This window comes from Cydia pomonella, chromosome 20 (assembly GCF_033807575.1).
Source record: "Cydia pomonella isolate Wapato2018A chromosome 20, ilCydPomo1, whole genome shotgun sequence".
Classification (NCBI taxonomy): Eukaryota; Metazoa; Arthropoda; class Insecta; order Lepidoptera; family Tortricidae; genus Cydia; species Cydia pomonella.
Genome location: NC_084722.1, coordinates 10554747 through 10572940, shown reverse-complemented (window position 1 = coordinate 10572940; position 18194 = coordinate 10554747). Strand labels below are relative to the sequence as shown.

The following is an 18194-nucleotide window of genomic DNA, read 5'->3' as shown; positions in this document are numbered from 1 at the left end:
CATTTCGCTACGGAACCCTAAAAATTACCGAGATGACAGATGTAACGAAAAGTCACGTAACTATTTCAATACATTACTTAAGTAAGTTTCGATTGGTGTTTCTTCCTATCAACGATTGTCATCATGGCTAGGCCCCCAGGTGTATAAATTTGCCAGCCAAAAAACGAACTTGGGGCTAAGTAATAGAATTGAATTTTGATTGTTATTGCTGCTCCGACATTATTCATGATATGTTACGTGGCTACGTGGAGTATTCGTTGTGGTATGTAGGTTTTCATTAAAAAAGTACTTACGGTTTATAAATGAAATTCAGATTTTGATTTGCCTCAGATCCCATGGTTTAAGTTATTTTCAAAGAACATAAAACAATATTGAGTATACGGTTTTATATTAATGATCATTTCCAATACTTTACTATAATTATGCTGTCTTAAAAATAAACATCAGACTTCCATTTCATTGACCACTGAAATGTCTTCACGTTGAATCTCAACTTGTATTCATTCATTGTCTTGACATCTCAATTTCAAATGTAAAGGAATTTGTTATGAATGCCATTTATTGGCGAGTAGCAAATCAAAAAAAAGGTCAAGTTGTTTGAGGTATATTTATAACCGCTGATAAAGTTCACTTACAACGTGGTCACACTGGCATTTTTTTTATTAGCTAGCAATCCCAACGGTCAAATGACATTTCGGTTCGGACCATTCGATATTCAAAAAGTTAACGGCAATTTTACCGGGCTGTCTCGATTGCCTACAATGGCATTTCAAACTCCCAAAAACAAACATTGAAATATTCAAAACAATGATTTGAAGACATCGTTACCAGTTTTCAGTTAGAAAAACAACATGGAGCCATCGAAAGAGGCTATCGCTGTACGGATTTCACGGTTGAACAGACAGATTTTAGGCAAAGTGTCTGCGGGATCAAGTAAATTTAGTAAAAAGACAATAGACCGAGAAGCATTGCTTGATGCTCTTACAGTGCTTTACGACGAGTGTAACGATGATCCCGTCAAGAAATGTGATGATTTGGTTCGCGCCTTCGTGGATAAATGTAAGCTATTTCATTGTTTTATTATGCACCACCTGCCTTGTTGCAGGCAGCTGCTAATTGCATTCCATACCGTTCTCCGTTATCATAAATGGCAATGTCCGCCTATTTCGGTATTTTCCTAGTATTGGTTTTCATACATAATAAGTCACAGAACCAGAAATTTCTGTTTTTTTGCCATATAAATTTATTTCTTAATCAACATACCACACAAATCTAGGATCCTGTCCCTGAAACCCAAGGCCCTGATTCTTGCAAGTTCAAGTCCAATCTTCCCTAATGTTGTTTGAACTCTTCTACTCGAGGATATAGACTCCTCAGTGATGCTTGGTTCAAAGGCATCACTACATTATTCTCTTCTTTAACTTAGTGCGTCTTCAGTTACATTGTAAAGTTGTTTGGGGTGCCTTTACCCTTCTGCAACCCAAAAGATTTGTATTTTTTTCACTTGGAACCCTTAGTTACTCCATAAAAGTTCAGAATAGATTGTAGTATATCCACTATAATTTGCATGTGGGCTCTCAAAATGTTACTGAAAATTATCAGGTAAATATAATTGTTATGAATAAAATTCTGCATAGGGTGAAGAAAATAAATTTTCTAAATTCTGATAATCGTTTCCTGATCCTTTCAGTTTTTCTTATACAATCAGGGCTATCAAAGTTATGCAAGGCAAAATATAACCATCCATGTTTTATTGATACCATTGTATAAAAGAAAAAACTACACTGTGGTAAAGTATTTATTTCAACTATTACATACATACATACATATAATCACGCCTATTTCCCGAAGGGGTAGGCAGAGACCACGGATTTCCACTTGCTACGATCCTGACATACCTCTTTCGCTTCCTTCACTTTCATGACATTCCTCATACACACTCGTCGGTTTAGGGTGCTCTTGACCTGGCCTTTCTTCAGGATTTCCCCGATTTGATCAGAGAAAGTCCGCCGTGGTCTACCCCTTCCAGCTCCCTCTTCTACTTCTCCCTTATACACTCTCTTTGTTAACCTTCTTTCACTCATTCAACACATAACAAATACAATACAATAGTATAAAAATATTTAATCTCTCTTTGCAAATAGCTCTATGTAAAAGCACCTAGATTCTTCCTCAAAAAAGTTATTAGGTAGGTAAAGTTAATAGTATAATATTTATTTTTTGTTGAAAATGTGTTTCTCAGACCGCAGCACATTGGCTGAGCTGCGCAGGATCCGTGTCTGCATATCAGACTTTGAAATACTTCATACCATTGGCAGGGGCCAATTTGGAGATGTGCACGTAAGTTATATTTACTTATTGTTAATTTCTTCATAAACAGAAAATACTCCCTAGAATGTATTCAATCAGGTTGGCAAACGGCAACTATAGTTTTCCCAAAAAACTTATTGAAACAGACTTCTTGTTTACAGGATCAATTTTTTTTTCCTTATAATTTTATTTTTATACATTCTATCTTACCTGATTTTTACTACTGCCAAATAGAGAAGGGACCACGCCAAAAATGCATTTTTAGCTCAAAAGCGTATTAAACTGAAAAAGACAAGGACTACAAATTTCACATTATGTAAAAAAAATATGTATATTATACAAGGTCATATTAAGGGGCTACTATTGTAGGTATATACATGGTATGCAGTTCTATTCTGTCCTGTTTACCAAAGACCTAATAATTTGTAATATTATTCATACATCATTTCTGATTTGGAATGTAGGCTTTAAAGCAGTAAACCTTAGTGTTACCTATTATCTCCATGCAGATGGTTAGAGAGAAGGAGACCCATGACGTGTATGCGCTGAAATGCGTACGCAAAGAAGAAGCGCGAAAGCGTGTCGCCGGCGCCGCGGACGAGCGCGACGTGCTGGCCGGCGCCGCGGGACCGTGGGCGCCCAAGTTACAATACGCCTTCCAGGTATATCCCAGAAGCTAGCTGGAAGAGATCCCATACAGGGATAAGTTCGCCTTTGTTGTATTTAATTTACTCTGTAACTGTGTTTTTCGTGTTTTTATTTCTATGTACAATAAAGTATATACATACATACATACATACATATATGATACTTATTAACTAGTAGTTTATCTCAGAGATGTTGTGATGCTTAAAAAAACTTAGCTTAGCTGTAAAAAAACTTTTGACTCTGTGAGCTATAGACCTCGCAAACCACAGCTGGCCGAATCAACAAAAAATACATTGTAGAATCTGCTCACAAAATTTCACGAGTATTAGATTAGGGAACAAATCAAATTATTTTATGAAATGAATTATGATTTGTTTTTTGAGTACTGGATGAGTGACCAACTTTTTCTTTAGTGTATGATATCTATTTTAATTTTTTATTCACGAGAATTGGTTGAGTCATGCAATATGTAGCGCAAAACATCTGGACTTGACTGAAGGCATTTTTGCCCAAGCTGAAACGGAGGAACTTTGCGCTCGAGTAGGGAATAAAACTCTCATTTTGAACACTCAAGTCTAAGGTTGATATTTCAACTTCCAGGCTATTCCATAATGTTCCTGCCAAATTTCGTTGGATTGGATTCTACAGTACATAAAATATCATCAAACAAAAATGTGGAACATATGAACAGGAAATTCTGCCTATAGTTACATTGAAGACCTGACTTTGCTTTAAGCTCAGCAGCTATTAACTTTAATATTTGTTGGGCTAATAAAAATGCCATTAATACGTAGAATATTTTGAATTAATCTTATATTATGTTTTATTCAGGATAACACGACTCTGTACCTAGTAATGGAGCTATGCTCGGGCGGCGACCTAGCGGGGATCCTCTCCCGCCGCCACAACCCGCTATCGGAGCGCGACGCCGCCTTCTACGTGGCCGAGGTTGCGCACGCGCTGAAGGCACTCCATCAGCTCGGCTTCGTTCATAGAGACGTGAAGCCACACAACATCTTGATAGACCGGTGAGTGTTCTGGATATAAATTTGTAGTGAGGCTGAGCTTCTCTGTCGCCACAAATCGCTGTCTTAACGCGACGCTGTCTTAAAAAGATAGTGATGTGTCACATACTTAGATGTCTGTCATTTTCTTCATTTGGTTCCTGGTTTTTAATTATATTTATTAGTATAGACAATTTCAAGTAAATCTAATTTTGATTGATTGCTTTTAAAACGTATTAAAAACTTTAATCCTTAATAGTTATACACACAGAAAACATGTTTGCTCCTCTATAACTTCACAATAGGCGCTTTGGCTAGACTTTTGTATCTTAACAGTGTAACGAGGAAGATAATCGACCGAGTGCGAATGTCCCGTTCAGATGCGGGCACGTGAAGCTGGGCGACTTCGGGTCGTGCACGCGGCTGGCGGCGGGCTCGGCGGTGGGGGCGGTGGGCACGCCGGACTACGTGGCGCCCGAGCTGCTGGCCGCCGCCGACTGCGCGCGCCGCCACGCCGTGTGTGCCGAGTGCTGCCGCGGCATTGAGCATACTGCGCTTGTGGGTGGCGTGCCTGCACCCTGTCCCCTGCCCCCTGCCCCCTGCCCCGTCCCTGTGCCACCGCTCATATCAGTTACATTGACAAAAACAGATGGAAAATACCCTTTATCTTTTCGTTTGTCAGCTACGCGACATTATCACAGGCCCTACTTTTGATTAAAGCACCTGCCATTTGATCTTCCAACTCTGAAAGGAAATCTAAGTCTTGAAAATACGTCCTAATACCTAATCAGCCCAATACCATACAAAGGCTCATAAAGTGCCTTTACGAGGATTTGGTCCAGTCTCTCGTCGTAGCCAAATTTTGATTGAGAACTTCACGCATACCTTCGTATATCTTCGCGAGTGTATGCAAGATTCCTAGCAATGTTTTACGTCAGAGACATGGCACTGGTACATACCAACAAATCTAAGAATCTAATTCGATTAACACATTCACTGCCGGGAACCCACCTGGTGGGCGCTCGTGAACTTTGTTCAGATGCCGGACAAAAAACGGCGCACTACCCCAGCAACCGGTGGTCTATAGCTGCGTACAAAACAACCCGCCCAGCGGGTTCTCCGGCATCTGAACAAAGTTCACGAGCGCCCACCAGGTGGGTTCCCGGTTTCTGGGGTAGTGCGCCGTTTTTTGTCTGGCAGTGAATGTGTTAAACGGGGGATCGAACGGAACGCCTTACCCGGCTAGCTGTGGTTTAAATAGTACACCAGTAATATTCTTGTGCTTTAAATGGAGAAACCACATACAGAACTTTAAACTCTAAAACAGTTGAGTTGATAACTTATGGTCATATCACTGAGAAGAAATCTCTTTTAGTAAACCTTGGAATAGTTGTCAAGTGTAGGATAGATGTCAATGTAACTTATAAAAGTGGTAGTACTTACCTTGCACTCTTTTGATTATCCTATTCATCCATTATCATTCCGTAATATATATAAAATAAAGAGTCGGTGTTGTAAAATCGGCTGTACCTTGTATAATGCCAGTTTTAATTCGTTTTTATCACATATTGGTCCAAGTACCATTTACAAAATAAACAAGCTAAAATCGTTGCATACATATAATAAAACGATTCGCTCTATGTGATCATATCTAATGTGTACAAATTAATTATAATTGTACCAAAAAATATAGATAAAAGTAAAGTGTAATTAGTAGTCCAGTTCTTGTATCATAATTAAAATCACATAGGAATCAAATCATAGTAAGTAGAGATTATGTAAAATGTATGTACAAGTAGCTCAGGATAATTCAAAAGAGATCTAACCACCCACAGTAGACCCTAACACGCCAGCACGCGGCGTATTTTCTATCTCTTGTAGTTTTTGTAGTTATGAAATTTGGAATGGGAATGTCAAGGCATGACTGTAGATTCTAGTTTGCACTTGTTTTGAGTAGTCAATAGATTTTGTAAAAGTAGTAAAATGTTTTAACTAACAAAGGTTTTCTGTAGAAAGTCCGCTTCGTGGCGCTGGTGTGTTTTACTAACTGGTGTGGCATTAGAAAAATACATTTAGAATTTTATTTCGATTTAAAAATTAGTTCCTAGTATATTACTGCGTTTTCAAAGCTGTAAATTTCATGCAACAAGTAGGCAAAACATAATTTTCTTTTTTTCCGCTTTGAATTTTTTTTTGGTTTAACCACGTGTTGATGGACTTGTGTCACTTAATATGTTGAAAAATTTAGTCTCTGAACCTCCAAGGAATTACAAGTCTTAAAGCATCACCATATCACACATTGACTATATTTAACACGCTCACAGTGAATTGCAAGTCCAAAGTTTCACACAAGTGTAATTGGATTTTGAAGTTTAGTTGGATTGACTTTATTAACTAGCCTTTGTCAGTGTAGTAGTCATTAAACTTTCAACCCTATTTTCACCTCTTTAAGGGATGAATTATATAAAAATGGTTGTTAGTGTAGCTCTAGAGCAGGGGTCGCCAAATGGCGGACCGCGGTCCGCATCCGGACCGCCGACCCATTTTGTGCGGACCGCGAGAACACAGCAACTGTTGCACTATAGAGTACATAATTTAAAATAAAAATGTATCCCCCGCATTATCTTTGTTGACGTCAATTTGAAAACGGCCGGGCGAAGTCACCCGCTAAGATAGTCCGCAACAAAACATTTCATTTTTCTAAAAAAAAATAAAAAAAATATATGTAAAAAAATACCTTTGTTATTTCTGTAATTACATTTGTTTAATAAATATTTTTTCTATAAAATGTTGTGCGGACCGCGATGGTCATTTCATTTCTTAAAACAGACCCCGAGCGAAACTAATTGGTGACCCCTGCTCTAGAGCATCCGAATTTCAGCGTTATGGAATTGCTTAACATATATAATGTTTGCGTGTGCAGTCTGCATGCGACTACTGGTCGCTGGGCGTCGTGGCCTTCGAGCTGGTGACTCTCCGGAGGCCCTTCTCCACCGGGGATGACGACACCATTGCGACCATATTGAGCAATATACAAAAGTAAGTACTTTTTCACATATCTTTTTGATTTGACAAGTTACTAAAAAACCTGGCAGTCCACATGGCAAAAATGTTAATATAAAAGTTTTTTTTTTTTACATATATACTCAACGAGGGGTGAGGAGGGGGGGGGGGGGGGGGTGTTTAAGGGTCGGCAACGCGCATGTAACTCCTCCGGAGTTGCAGGCGTACATAACATAGGCTACGGAGACTGCTTACCATCAGGCGGGCGGTATGCTTGTTTGCCACCGACGTAGACAAAAAAAAAAGACAAAGAGCGTTTTCCTAGCCCGAGCGCGCCGCCTCGGCCGAGGCACGTCTACACTGACTGTTTTGTGCGCGAGGAAATTGCCTGACTGCGTATGCTCGCTCTGTGTGGACCCGCCTTATGATTCTTTTCATTCACAACTAATTCGTATACCAGTGGCCTTGCCTAATAACAAGAAACGTGTCAGGTACGAGCGGTCCCCGGAGCCCGAGCCCCCATTCGAAGCGCCCCCCGCCGGGCCGTCGGCGGCGTGGCGCGCGCTGGCGGCGGGCCTGCTGCGGGTCGCGCCCTCGCGCCGCTTCAACTACCTCGACACGCTGCAGCACCCCTCGCTGGCGCATCTCTCCGTGCATTCCATACGAGATCAGGTATTTACCGGGCATTTGCCCGTTTTCATTTAACTTTACATACATACGTAAACACTTTATTGTACATAAGACAGGTTAGATACAATAAAACAGAATGTTTGCAATGTACAAAAGCGAACTTATCCCTATAAGAGATCTCTTCCAGCCAACTTTTGAACAATTAAGAGTAAAAAAGTAAAACTGTGTACAATTAACGGCCGGTTATCAATCGTCATAAAAGTGACGGTCAATGTCAAATCCCATACATTTTGTCAAGAAAGTGACAGTTAGACCCAAACAAAACTTAAGACGTTCTTTAAAGTAGTCTCCAACGGGCGCACAGGCTCGCGCGGCAGCCTCGCGAGCCAATTGCTCGGCCTGTGTGCACGTGCCTCGGGGCCGTTCGGGCATTTCGATAATTTCTTTCCGTATTGATTGCGACGCTCATTAAGTTTTTTAATCCACAAGCGCCTTAGTCTTAAAATGTGAGTGTTTCCAGTTTCTTAAACAATAAGCCACTATAGAAATAGCTGCAGCGCCTGCAGCAGAGATTGCATAACTATCCATAGTGATTGCCGATTTGATGGGTCGGTCTGCCTCGCAAGGCGAGACTGCCGCGCGAGCCTGTGCACCTGGTGGCTTATAACGAAGGCTCTTCTAAACGCCATATTCATGGGAAACATTTACAACGACATTATTGTGCATACATTTACGTATACATTTTTGCGCTTGTCAAATGTGGAAAAGCTCCGGACCCTTTACTGATATCTCGCCACTCCTCCCTCCTTCGATATTCTCATACGAGTCCTAGTTTAAGTAGTGTACTGTGGGTGTCAGGCGCCGCCGTGGGTGCCGCGGGTGCGCGGGCCGGAGGACGCCGCGTACTTCAGCCCGCCGCCGCGCGAGGCGCCGCCGGTGTCCGCTGCGCCCTTCCGCGCGCGCCCGCCCTTCGCGGGACAGCTGCCTTTCGTCGGTAACTACACCAATACTGTCAGTAGCATCCTCGATCGTGCCATCTAGATTGGGCGCTACAGGTGCACGGGACCGAGGATGCTACGTAGGATTTATTATATTAAAGTGTTTTCTGACATGTGTTGAAATGGACTGTTATATGTAATCGACCCGCAAGATATAATTGGACCGCTCTGAAAGACTTTTACGTAACTTTTATTTTGTATATTTTTGGCAGGGTACTCCTACGTAGCGCACGATGAAAACGAAGATAACTCTACGTCTTCGGGCTTCAGTGCGTCCCATGATTGCACTGCTATAGATCTAGCTACTTTTAAGTAAGAATTTTGCATCCATGCACCCCTTGCAATATACGTTCAGCTTCGTCTGATTTTAACTTAACCTTTTCTGCCATTCTTTCGATAAATTTAGGACAGCTTTGGTAAATTGAACGTAGTTATGTTAATAAAAGGAAGACATAATGATATCTTTACTCAATGTATCCAGGTCATCGGAGAAGCTACTAGCGTCGCGTGGTCGTGAAATCGCGTCGCTACAAAGCAAACTAGCGGCGGCCGAGGCCGCAGCCGGCGCCGCCGCCGAGAAGGTCCGGCGCGCCGCCGACGCCGAGCACGAGCGCACGCGGGCGCGCCTGCAGGCCGAGATCACCGCGCTCAGCCTGCAGAACAAGTTAGTTACTGTCTACAGCCACTGGCTACAGACCGGCCTAGCTGCAGCCGCAGCCGGCGCCGCCGCCGAGAAGGTCCGGCGCGCCGCCGACGCCGAGCACGAGCGTACGCGGGCGCGCCTGCAGGCCGAGATCACCGCGCTCAGCCTGCAGAACAAGTTAGTTACTGTCTACAGCCACTGGCTACAGACCGGCCTAGCTGCAGCCGCAGCCGGCGCCGCCGCCGAGAAGGTCCGGCGCGCCGCCGACGCCGAGCACGAGCGTACGCGGGCGCGCCTGCAGGCCGAGATCACCGCGCTCAGCCTGCAGAACAAGTTAGTTACTGTCTACAGCCACTGGCTACAGACCGGCCTAGCTGCAGCCGCAGCCGGCGCCGCCGCCGAGAAGGTCCGGCGCGCCGCCGACGCCGAGCACGAGCGCACGCGGGCGCGCCTGCAGGCCGAGATCACCGCGCTCAGCCTGCAGAACAAGTTAGTTACTGTCTACAGCCACTGGCTACAGACCGGCCTAGCTGCAGCCGCAGCCGGCGCCGCCGCCGAGAAGGTCCGGCGCGCCGCCGACGCCGAGCACGAGCGCGCGCGGGCGCGCCTGCATGCCGAGATCACCGCGCTCAGCCTGCAGAACAAGTTAGTTACTGTCTACAGCCACTGGCTACAGACCGGCCTAGCTGCAGCCGCAGCCGGCGCCGCCGCCGAGAAGGTCCGGCGCGCCGCCGACGCCGAGCACGAGCGTACGCGGGCGCGCCTGCAGGCCGAGATCACCGCGCTCAGCCTGCAGAACAAGTTAGTTACTGTCTACAGCCACTGGCTACAGACCGGCCTAGCTGCAGCCGCAGCCGGCGCCGCCGCCGAGAAGGTCCGGCGCGCCGCCGACGCCGAGCACGAGCGCGCGCGGGCGCGCCTGCATGCCGAGATCACCGCGCTCAGCCTGCAGAACAAGTTAGTTACTGTCTACAGCCACTCGCTACAGACCAACCTAGCTGCAGCCGCAGCCGGCGCCGCCAACGAGAATCTGCCGAACAAGTTGATATGATCTGACAGGCCTTATGGAGGCATCGAATGACACCTACCGTAAGAATGTTAAACTAATTTAACGGCACTGACACGACACGAAAGTGGATCCAGATTCACGTACGCCCTTCCCTCGCGAAGCTAATACCTCCCATTTTTTGCAGGATTGTCCCCACTAAAATTAGCGTAAATTTATCACTATGTAAGATGTCTAGTTCCGCTAAATATTTCATCAGTCAAGTAAGCATATAAGCCTCCTAAAGGTAAGCGGTACCATAGTTTATTGCATGTACCTCCATTTCTTTTCAAAAAACTACGATAAAAACCCCAACAGAGGAAGAGAGTATGTCTGTAACTTCTTCGAGTATAACTCTCCACATTTCTTACAGACGTTTAGAACGCCAAATCGAAATCGAGAAAGAAGAACGCATGGCCCTAGAGCGCACCAACCAAGAGCTCTCCTCCGCCGCCTCCGACAGAAACAGCGCCGAGCTGCGCGTGGCCCAGGCGCAGAATGAAGATCTGGCGAGCGAGCGGGACGGACTGAGGGAGGACATGGCGCGGCTGGAGGCGAGAGTGACCGAGATGCAGACAGAATGCGCTAGGGCGGTGGCTGCTGCGGACGCCGCGAGAGCGCAGCATAAGCATTATAAGGTTTGTGACTCAACTTTGACCTTCCAACTCATAGGGGAATGTCCTTACTGGGAATCGTGCGGTTTTTGTACATAAGTTCTATAAGTACGGGCCGGGATTCGACCGCTGACCCTCTGTTTGAATGTTGCACGCCTTAACACCGCTAGGCTACAAACGCTATTACACTAAATAAATTATAAAACTAAAGGAATATATGTTCACAAACAACGCGATAGCAAATATTTATCTCTGTCCAAAAGATTTTTTGTTTATTTTTGTTTTGGTCAGGATATACTAGAACAAGCTCAAGATTTAAGGCACAGAACGCTGACAGAGCTCAACGTGCGGGCGATCGTGAGTTACAAGTAGCCTGGTAGTAGCTTAGTTAGTTTGTAGTTCTTATATTATTATGATGAGTAAAGTATGATTGAGTGAGTCGCTGCTATGTACTTACATTTGTTTTTTTCAACTTTTTATACTCATTACATAGTACCGAAGCACTAATCGAATAAAAAAGTAGGTACTTTTATAGAAATTGCATAGATAGTACTGTGTTGGTAGCAAGAAATATCTTACTTAATATTCAAGTAGTTGTCCTGTGATATACAAGCTTGTAGTATTTTCGCTTCAAGGGCGTCCGCTAGCCGGCGCTAGTGCTTGAAGGTTGGTGAGCGGGGTAACGTTATAGTATGAGCAACCGCTAACTGACGCGGAGATTTTGCATACAATGACACCCGCGCGCGTATGGCGCTCCGTGCACCCGCGCCAACTAGCGGACGCCCTTAAAATAAATGTAGTTTATAATTGATACAAGATTTTACATTAAAATAAATTGTATAATCCGTAAAAAATACTTGCTGAGTATATTTCGCTCAAAAGTGAAACCTAACCTTACCACCTATTCGACAGGACACAATAGCAAAAGAGCGTGCGCTCCGCCGCCAGACCCTCAGCGGTGGCGAGGCCGAAACCCGCGAGGCGGGTGCGCGCGCCGCCGCCGCAGAGGCCTCTGCCGCACGCGAGGCCCGCGCCCGGGAGCAGGCCGAGAAGCGCCTCGCCGAGGCTGAAGCCGACGCGAGAGAGTTAAGAAAAGAGCTTGAGGATGTTCGACGAGAATTTACTTCAGTACAGGTGAGTAACTAGATGAGAACATTTTAATCTAGCATCTTTTCGTCGCTTTTAGTCCACTGTCGGTGTATCTTGCGATATGTCGCAATGGTCATCGATCTGCACTTTGTCACCATTTCTGCTATTTTATGGGTAATATATACTTTCTCTTCAAACACTATTTTCTTCTTTATATTTAAGAGCTGTGCTCTTGTCGGTGCAGCAATCTCCAACTCGTCCGGTCCTCTGCCACTTTTTTTATTTTATTTATTTAGAACACATACAGTCACACATACAAATGGATTTGAAGTACAATGTAGAGTACTTACCATACTTAAGAATCATAGACCTGGAGGTTCATTATTAAGTACATAATGTTAACATACATACTAACAGCATAAAGAAAATGAAATCATGAGCCATACTTAAATTCTATTTACTAGTCTTCAGAGCTAAATCGGTATAGAAATATCACATGAAACTCTTACGTTTAATGTGATAGGGCAGAAAAAAAATACAATAAGTAGTAATTTCTTTTATTTTGTTGAAATATTTTTTTTGGTCTATATTATACATTTAATAATTTCCAAAAACAACTCATCCCACTTACTTTTTGCCCACATATCCGCAACCAAATAACCGTGTTTGTACTTGTAGGAATCCCTGGGAGAGAAGCAACGGGTAGCGACGGCGTCCACAGAGCAGCTAAAGGAAGCTCAGCTGCAGCTCACGCAGGAGCGCGTTCGAGCTTCCACGCTGGCCGCTCAAGTGCAGGTAGATATAAGATGCCATATATTAAAGAAATTTGACTACGCCCAAGGCCGGATTTGAATCGCCGTCTTTGAGAGACACTGATCAAGAAATGCCACTTATACAGAAGTTCATTGGGTTTTTGTTAACCTCGATTTATTTGATTTGTTGAATGTTGAAAGGAGCTGCAACGCAGCATACAGGAAGCAGCCAGTCGCGAGGCAGCATTGGAAGAGCAGTGCTCGCGCACGGAAGCGCGCTTCAACGAGCGACTCGACGCCGCCGAGGCGCGCGCCGCTGTCGCCTTGCAGGACGACGCGAGGCACCGCGAGAAGGTTCGTTGTTTAATGTAGGATTTAGCGCAGCATACATGGCAGCAGCACGTGAGGCAGCATTGGAAGAGCAGTGCTCACGCACAGAGGCGACGCGAGCAGGGCTCGGAACCGTTTTATTTTTAAATCCCGAAATAACCCAATATTTTTAATTATTTTATACTCTATACGTAGGACTGGATCATGTATTCAGGTAACAACTTCGCATTATTAGATAGTCCCATTAAACATGAAATAATAAACCAAAGAACGAAAAAGAACGTAATAATACCGGTATTTTTTGTATGAAGAAAAAAACCGGTTCCGAGCCTTGGACGCGAGGCACCGCGTGAAGGTTCGGTGAGCTCCTGGATTGTACATTTATTTTAGAAAAAATAAAATGCAATTTAATTTATAAGATGGAACCACTGAGCCGCCTCGTGAGGAAATTGCCACGCGAAGTAAGCAGCTTAGTCCATGTAGATGTGCTTCGCTCGAAGTAAAAGGACAAGCGGGGACGATGTCTCAATAAATTAATCTCGGGCGAGATATCTCCAGTATCTCCACAAACCCATCTGGGTCGCACGACAATTTCTTCGCGAGGTGGCTTTTATTGTATGGGCCCGGCGCTAATTAACCATTCATGATATTGCACGTTTAACAGGTGAACACCCTCGAGCAACTCGTCCGGCAGCTAGAGCGCGAGGTGACAGCCCTGGAAAGCCGCGCGTGCGTCCACTGCGAGGCGCGCACCTCGCCGCACGGCTCGCCGCACGGCTCGCCGCACAAGGCGCACAGCGACACGGAGAGCCTGGCCGACGCGCAGCACACGGCGCAGGTGCACGTGCTCAAGGAACAGTTGGAACGCGCCGAGGGGCAACTGCAGGTTAGTACCTACTCGTTTGTATAATCTGTCTTCCAACCCGCAACCTTCCAACAGGTAGAGCGAGACGTGTCAGACAGCAGAGGATCCGCTTTTGCAAGCACATTGTGATACAGAGAGCGTTTGCAGAAGCATACGGGATGAATGAACACAGCTGGAGTACGCAAAAATGCAGCTGCGCGTCGGTACGGTGACTGTTTTTTCCGTGAGAGTATATATAATATACTTCCCTTCTCTAGACGTATTTTCGTCGGGGGCTACACGGTTCATATTTAGGTATTTGCACATTTTGAAATTTTGACAATTATGGCAATCGAAAAGAATGACTCATTTTTCTGAATTGTTTTTTCTTTCAGACGCGTGCGGAAGAAATAGCCGCTCTACGCCAAGAAGCCAGATCTGCTAATTTAGCCAGATGGCGCAAGGTAACCCTTTAAAATTGGTCTCAATTTTACATTTTAAATTATCCTTTTAACTGACACTTTGAATTTTGGCATAGTTTATGGGCTCACGTGTCATTTTTAGTTTTCAATTTATCTCATATATCAGACAGCGGCAGATCAATGTTTTAATCTTTACTACTTTCGAAACACAATCTGAAAAAGAACCTGTGAAATGCTACATTGTCTGAATTGCTTCCCAGGAGCGCGAGTTCAACGAGCTGTCATTAGAAGCCAAATCAACCGCTCGCGACCTGAAACGCGCGGAAGAGCGGTTGACCGCCGTGCTGGAGGCCAAACGGACCGCCGAGAGAAAAGCCACTGAAGTCCAGGCTGAACTGGATGCTCTCAAACCTCAGTACGAGCAGGCGACCAAGGAGGCTGAGAGGGCTAAGCAGCAGTTAGCTGCGTTGCAGAAACGGCATGAGACGGCTCAAGCTGAAGTTGATCGGTATGTATAATTTTAATTCATAAAAATGGACAAGAAATCGGAAGATGCACACTGTGGTGCAAAATATTGCCGTTTTGATAGCTGAACTAGATGGCATTGTACTACCCCGAACTATGTGAATACTAAAGCATTCAGGCTTGACAATCCAAGTGCTTCTTAACTAATGGCGCTGCCATTTTGTTCAGCGTGCGAATGATGGACGGAGTTAGCCACTTGATAAAGCAAACGAACTTTAATACCGCATCATTCATTATGTTTTTTTCTGCTTTTATCATCATTGGAGTTAAACTTATAGATCTCGCAACGACATCCGTAAGCTGAAGAGCGAGCTTCAATACAGCGAGAAGCGCCGCCTCCACGCCGAAGAACAAGAGGAGATGAGCAGCCGCGAGCGCGCGCAGCTGCGGGACGAGAACGTCGAACTACGCGCGCACAACACCGAGTTAGCGCAGGTAACACCGCCGCAGTTCATCATCCAGGACTCTCAACGTTACCTGTAAGTTTAGAGCGAGCTCCAGTACAGCGAGAAGTGCCGACACTACTCCGAGGAACAAGAGATGAGCAGCCGCGAGCGCTCAACTCCGTGACGAGAACGCCGCAACACCGAACTCACGCAGGTGAGACAATGTTTCTGGTTCACAATTATTTACAATGGTGGGACAATTATTTAGCTAACGTACAAACTTTCATAAATTAAGCTCTATAGTGAGATGTGATGATGGCTTATATACTGAATAAGAAGAGTAGTGACGAAAACTTCCAACTGCGCGCGCATAACACTGAGCTGGCGCAAGTGAGTACATTATTCCTGCATTATTCAGAACTCCCACAGTAAACTAAAGACCGAGTTCCAGCACAGCGAGTAGCGACGCCTCCTCGGCTTGTATTTTCTCATAAATGATCGAATACCTACTTTAACGAGCTTATTAAATCTCATCACAAAACTCGTTAAAGTACATATTCATTCAATCTTTGCTTTAAAACTAAATAAACAACTGTATTGTTAGACGGGTAGTTATTGTTTATTATAATCCCCAACAATTGCTATGCAATGCTATTGTTCTGCCAAACAAAAATATATTCGACAACCATTCAACGCTTAGTCGTTATCGCGCCGCGGTCAACATTGGTTAAAAATTTAATCAACTCTACAAAATATCGGAACTCTAGTTAATAAAATATTTTTTAAGCTAGACTGATACGATACCCAGTGTAGAAATCAAAAGTGTACGTTTTTGGAATTTCGGAAAATAGGAAGTAGGAATTTTGGTACTGCGATACTCGAGTTAACATTTTGAACTAAACAGCAAAAGCAATAAACTTACGATCACGTGCAATATGAACTCGTACTAAATGAATATATTGAAGAAGTCAATACATTTTCCAAAAAGTAAACTCTATTAAATATCGGAAAATAGGGAATAGAAAGTTTGAATTGCGATAAACGATTGTATCTTTTAAAAACTACACACCGAAACCGTGCATAACTTTCGTCGACGTCCAAAATGAAGTCTACCTGAATGAATACGTGCACGAAGTCGGCGGGCACGAAGGCCGACAAGCCGCCGATAGGGCCGAAGCCCGAGGCGCGCGCGCGGCCGGCGGCGCGCAGCCCGCGCGCGCGGCGCCTGCGCGTGGCGCTCGCCACCGACCTGCTGGCCGGCCGCTGCCCCGCCGTCGAGGCCGTGCTCGCCAACCTCAACTCGCATTATGATGTGGTAATTCATATCTGTACAAGGACTTACGGAACAATTCATTTTTGACAGTTATGCTAAGCTAAGAACATGTATTTTAATGTCATTGTCACGCGAATGCGCTAAGCTCGTGTGTTTTCGGCACGCACACGCGACAAACGCATTCTGTGGATCGCATGCGTCTAACGCTGCGATTTTCGCACAAAACAATTATTGGCATCATAGTGAGGCAGTCTGACTATATGTAAAAACAATGTATTTTTTTTCAGAATAATAAAGCGTTACAGGAAGCGTGTAGCCTGTTGGAAGAACAACTAATAGATTTGGAAAAGTTATCAGATTTGAACGAAGGGAAGAGCAAAGATCACGAGGTACGTATTTGAGTACTCATATTTAATCGATGCTAAGTACATATATGTAGATTAAATATGAAAATAATAATTAAGTAGATTTCAAAATCCCGTCAAAAATTGTGTTAGTTACTGATGTTCATCGGAGTTTCAGAAAATAGTGTACCCAATTAGCGTTTGTTGTTAAGAAAAGTAAATCACTGTCAGTTTTGTGACAATAATTAAGGAATAAACTTTAAAAAAAACTCGGTTTTAGTGTTCATTACATAAAATATAAGCAATATAATAACGTATAAAAAGGCAAAAAGTTAATTCCCATAAATATTTGATGCTTAATTGTCGCCTCAAAATTGACAGCGATTAACTTTTCTTAAGAGTCCTTATTCCTACAGACGAGCGTATTTTGTAAAATGCTTCCTTTTTCATTCAAGATTACGACGTAACTATTAGTATTTATTCAAAAACTGGTAACGTACTTAAATAATCGTTTCCTAAACTAGCGGCTCCAACAGTTCAAATTTTCATTTTCTCTTTTAAACCTCTTTTTTAATGAGTTTTTTTGGGAGTCTTTTCCAAATTTTGCAGTGAGATGTGGCGTTTCGGTTCTCAATTTTGCTGTAAACAAGAATCATTTGGTACATGAATGACTACAATTTGATTCAACATATCTCGTACGAGGGGCTGGAATGATTAACAATCGAAGATTCATTTGAAAAAACTGATAAAATACCTTCCGAGTTTTCTTCATTTTTTTGGCGAAAACAGGGTTTAATTATATTTTTTTTCCGCAAATTGTACGCATATTTTGCTTTAAAAATAATATTATAGCAAACTGTAACTTAATGTTAACCTATAAAAAAAAAATCATAACTATGGGACCTACATTGCCGTAAATTTTTATTTTTTTAAAACACGTATAAATCACGCAGCAGCGACACCCCGCTCTCAGTCCGCGCGGAGCGCGCTTAGAGGACGGACCTGTGCTCGATTGTCAGGCATTCGTTGCGATCGTAATCAGCTACGGAGTTCCGAGAAGTGCTATATACTGCGATTAGAAAATCTTAATAAAAGTTCATTTTTTACACTATGCTTAACAGACTCGCTTATTGATGGATTTTCAGTGGTCCTTTTTTTTAATACTACGTCGGTGGCAAACAAGCTTACGGCCCGCCTGATGGTAAGCAGTATCCGTAGCCTATGTAAGCCTGCAACTCCAGAGGAGTTACATGCGCGTTGCCGACTCTAACCCCCTCCCGCCCCTCGTTGAGCTCTGGCAACCTTACTCACCGGCAGGAACTCAACACTATGAG

The 18194-nt window shown here is 43.9% G+C and overlaps 1 protein-coding gene across 1 annotated transcript in view; it reads left to right on the top strand.

The window, feature by feature from the left end:
* LOC133529323 (citron rho-interacting kinase-like) overlaps positions 1 to 18194 on the top strand; it is a 32459-nt gene continuing 14265 nt past the window's right edge. The window contains exons 1-20 of the mRNA XM_061867019.1: positions 1 to 1059; positions 2243 to 2340; positions 2820 to 2972; positions 3790 to 3986; positions 4343 to 4520; positions 6886 to 7001; positions 7457 to 7637; positions 8454 to 8589; positions 8806 to 8905; positions 9075 to 9257; positions 10655 to 10919; positions 11187 to 11252; positions 11808 to 12029; positions 12663 to 12779; positions 12938 to 13090; positions 13731 to 13952; positions 14306 to 14374; positions 14593 to 14840; positions 15136 to 15292; positions 16804 to 16905. Coding sequence (XP_061723003.1) covers positions 852 to 1059; positions 2243 to 2340; positions 2820 to 2972; positions 3790 to 3986; positions 4343 to 4520; positions 6886 to 7001; positions 7457 to 7637; positions 8454 to 8589; positions 8806 to 8905; positions 9075 to 9257; positions 10655 to 10919; positions 11187 to 11252; positions 11808 to 12029; positions 12663 to 12779; positions 12938 to 13090; positions 13731 to 13952; positions 14306 to 14374; positions 14593 to 14840; positions 15136 to 15292; positions 16804 to 16905 — 3171 coding nt within the window. The 5' untranslated portion in view covers positions 1 to 851. The remainder of the gene's footprint in view (positions 1060 to 2242; positions 2341 to 2819; positions 2973 to 3789; positions 3987 to 4342; positions 4521 to 6885; positions 7002 to 7456; positions 7638 to 8453; positions 8590 to 8805; positions 8906 to 9074; positions 9258 to 10654; positions 10920 to 11186; positions 11253 to 11807; positions 12030 to 12662; positions 12780 to 12937; positions 13091 to 13730; positions 13953 to 14305; positions 14375 to 14592; positions 14841 to 15135; positions 15293 to 16803; positions 16906 to 18194) is intronic.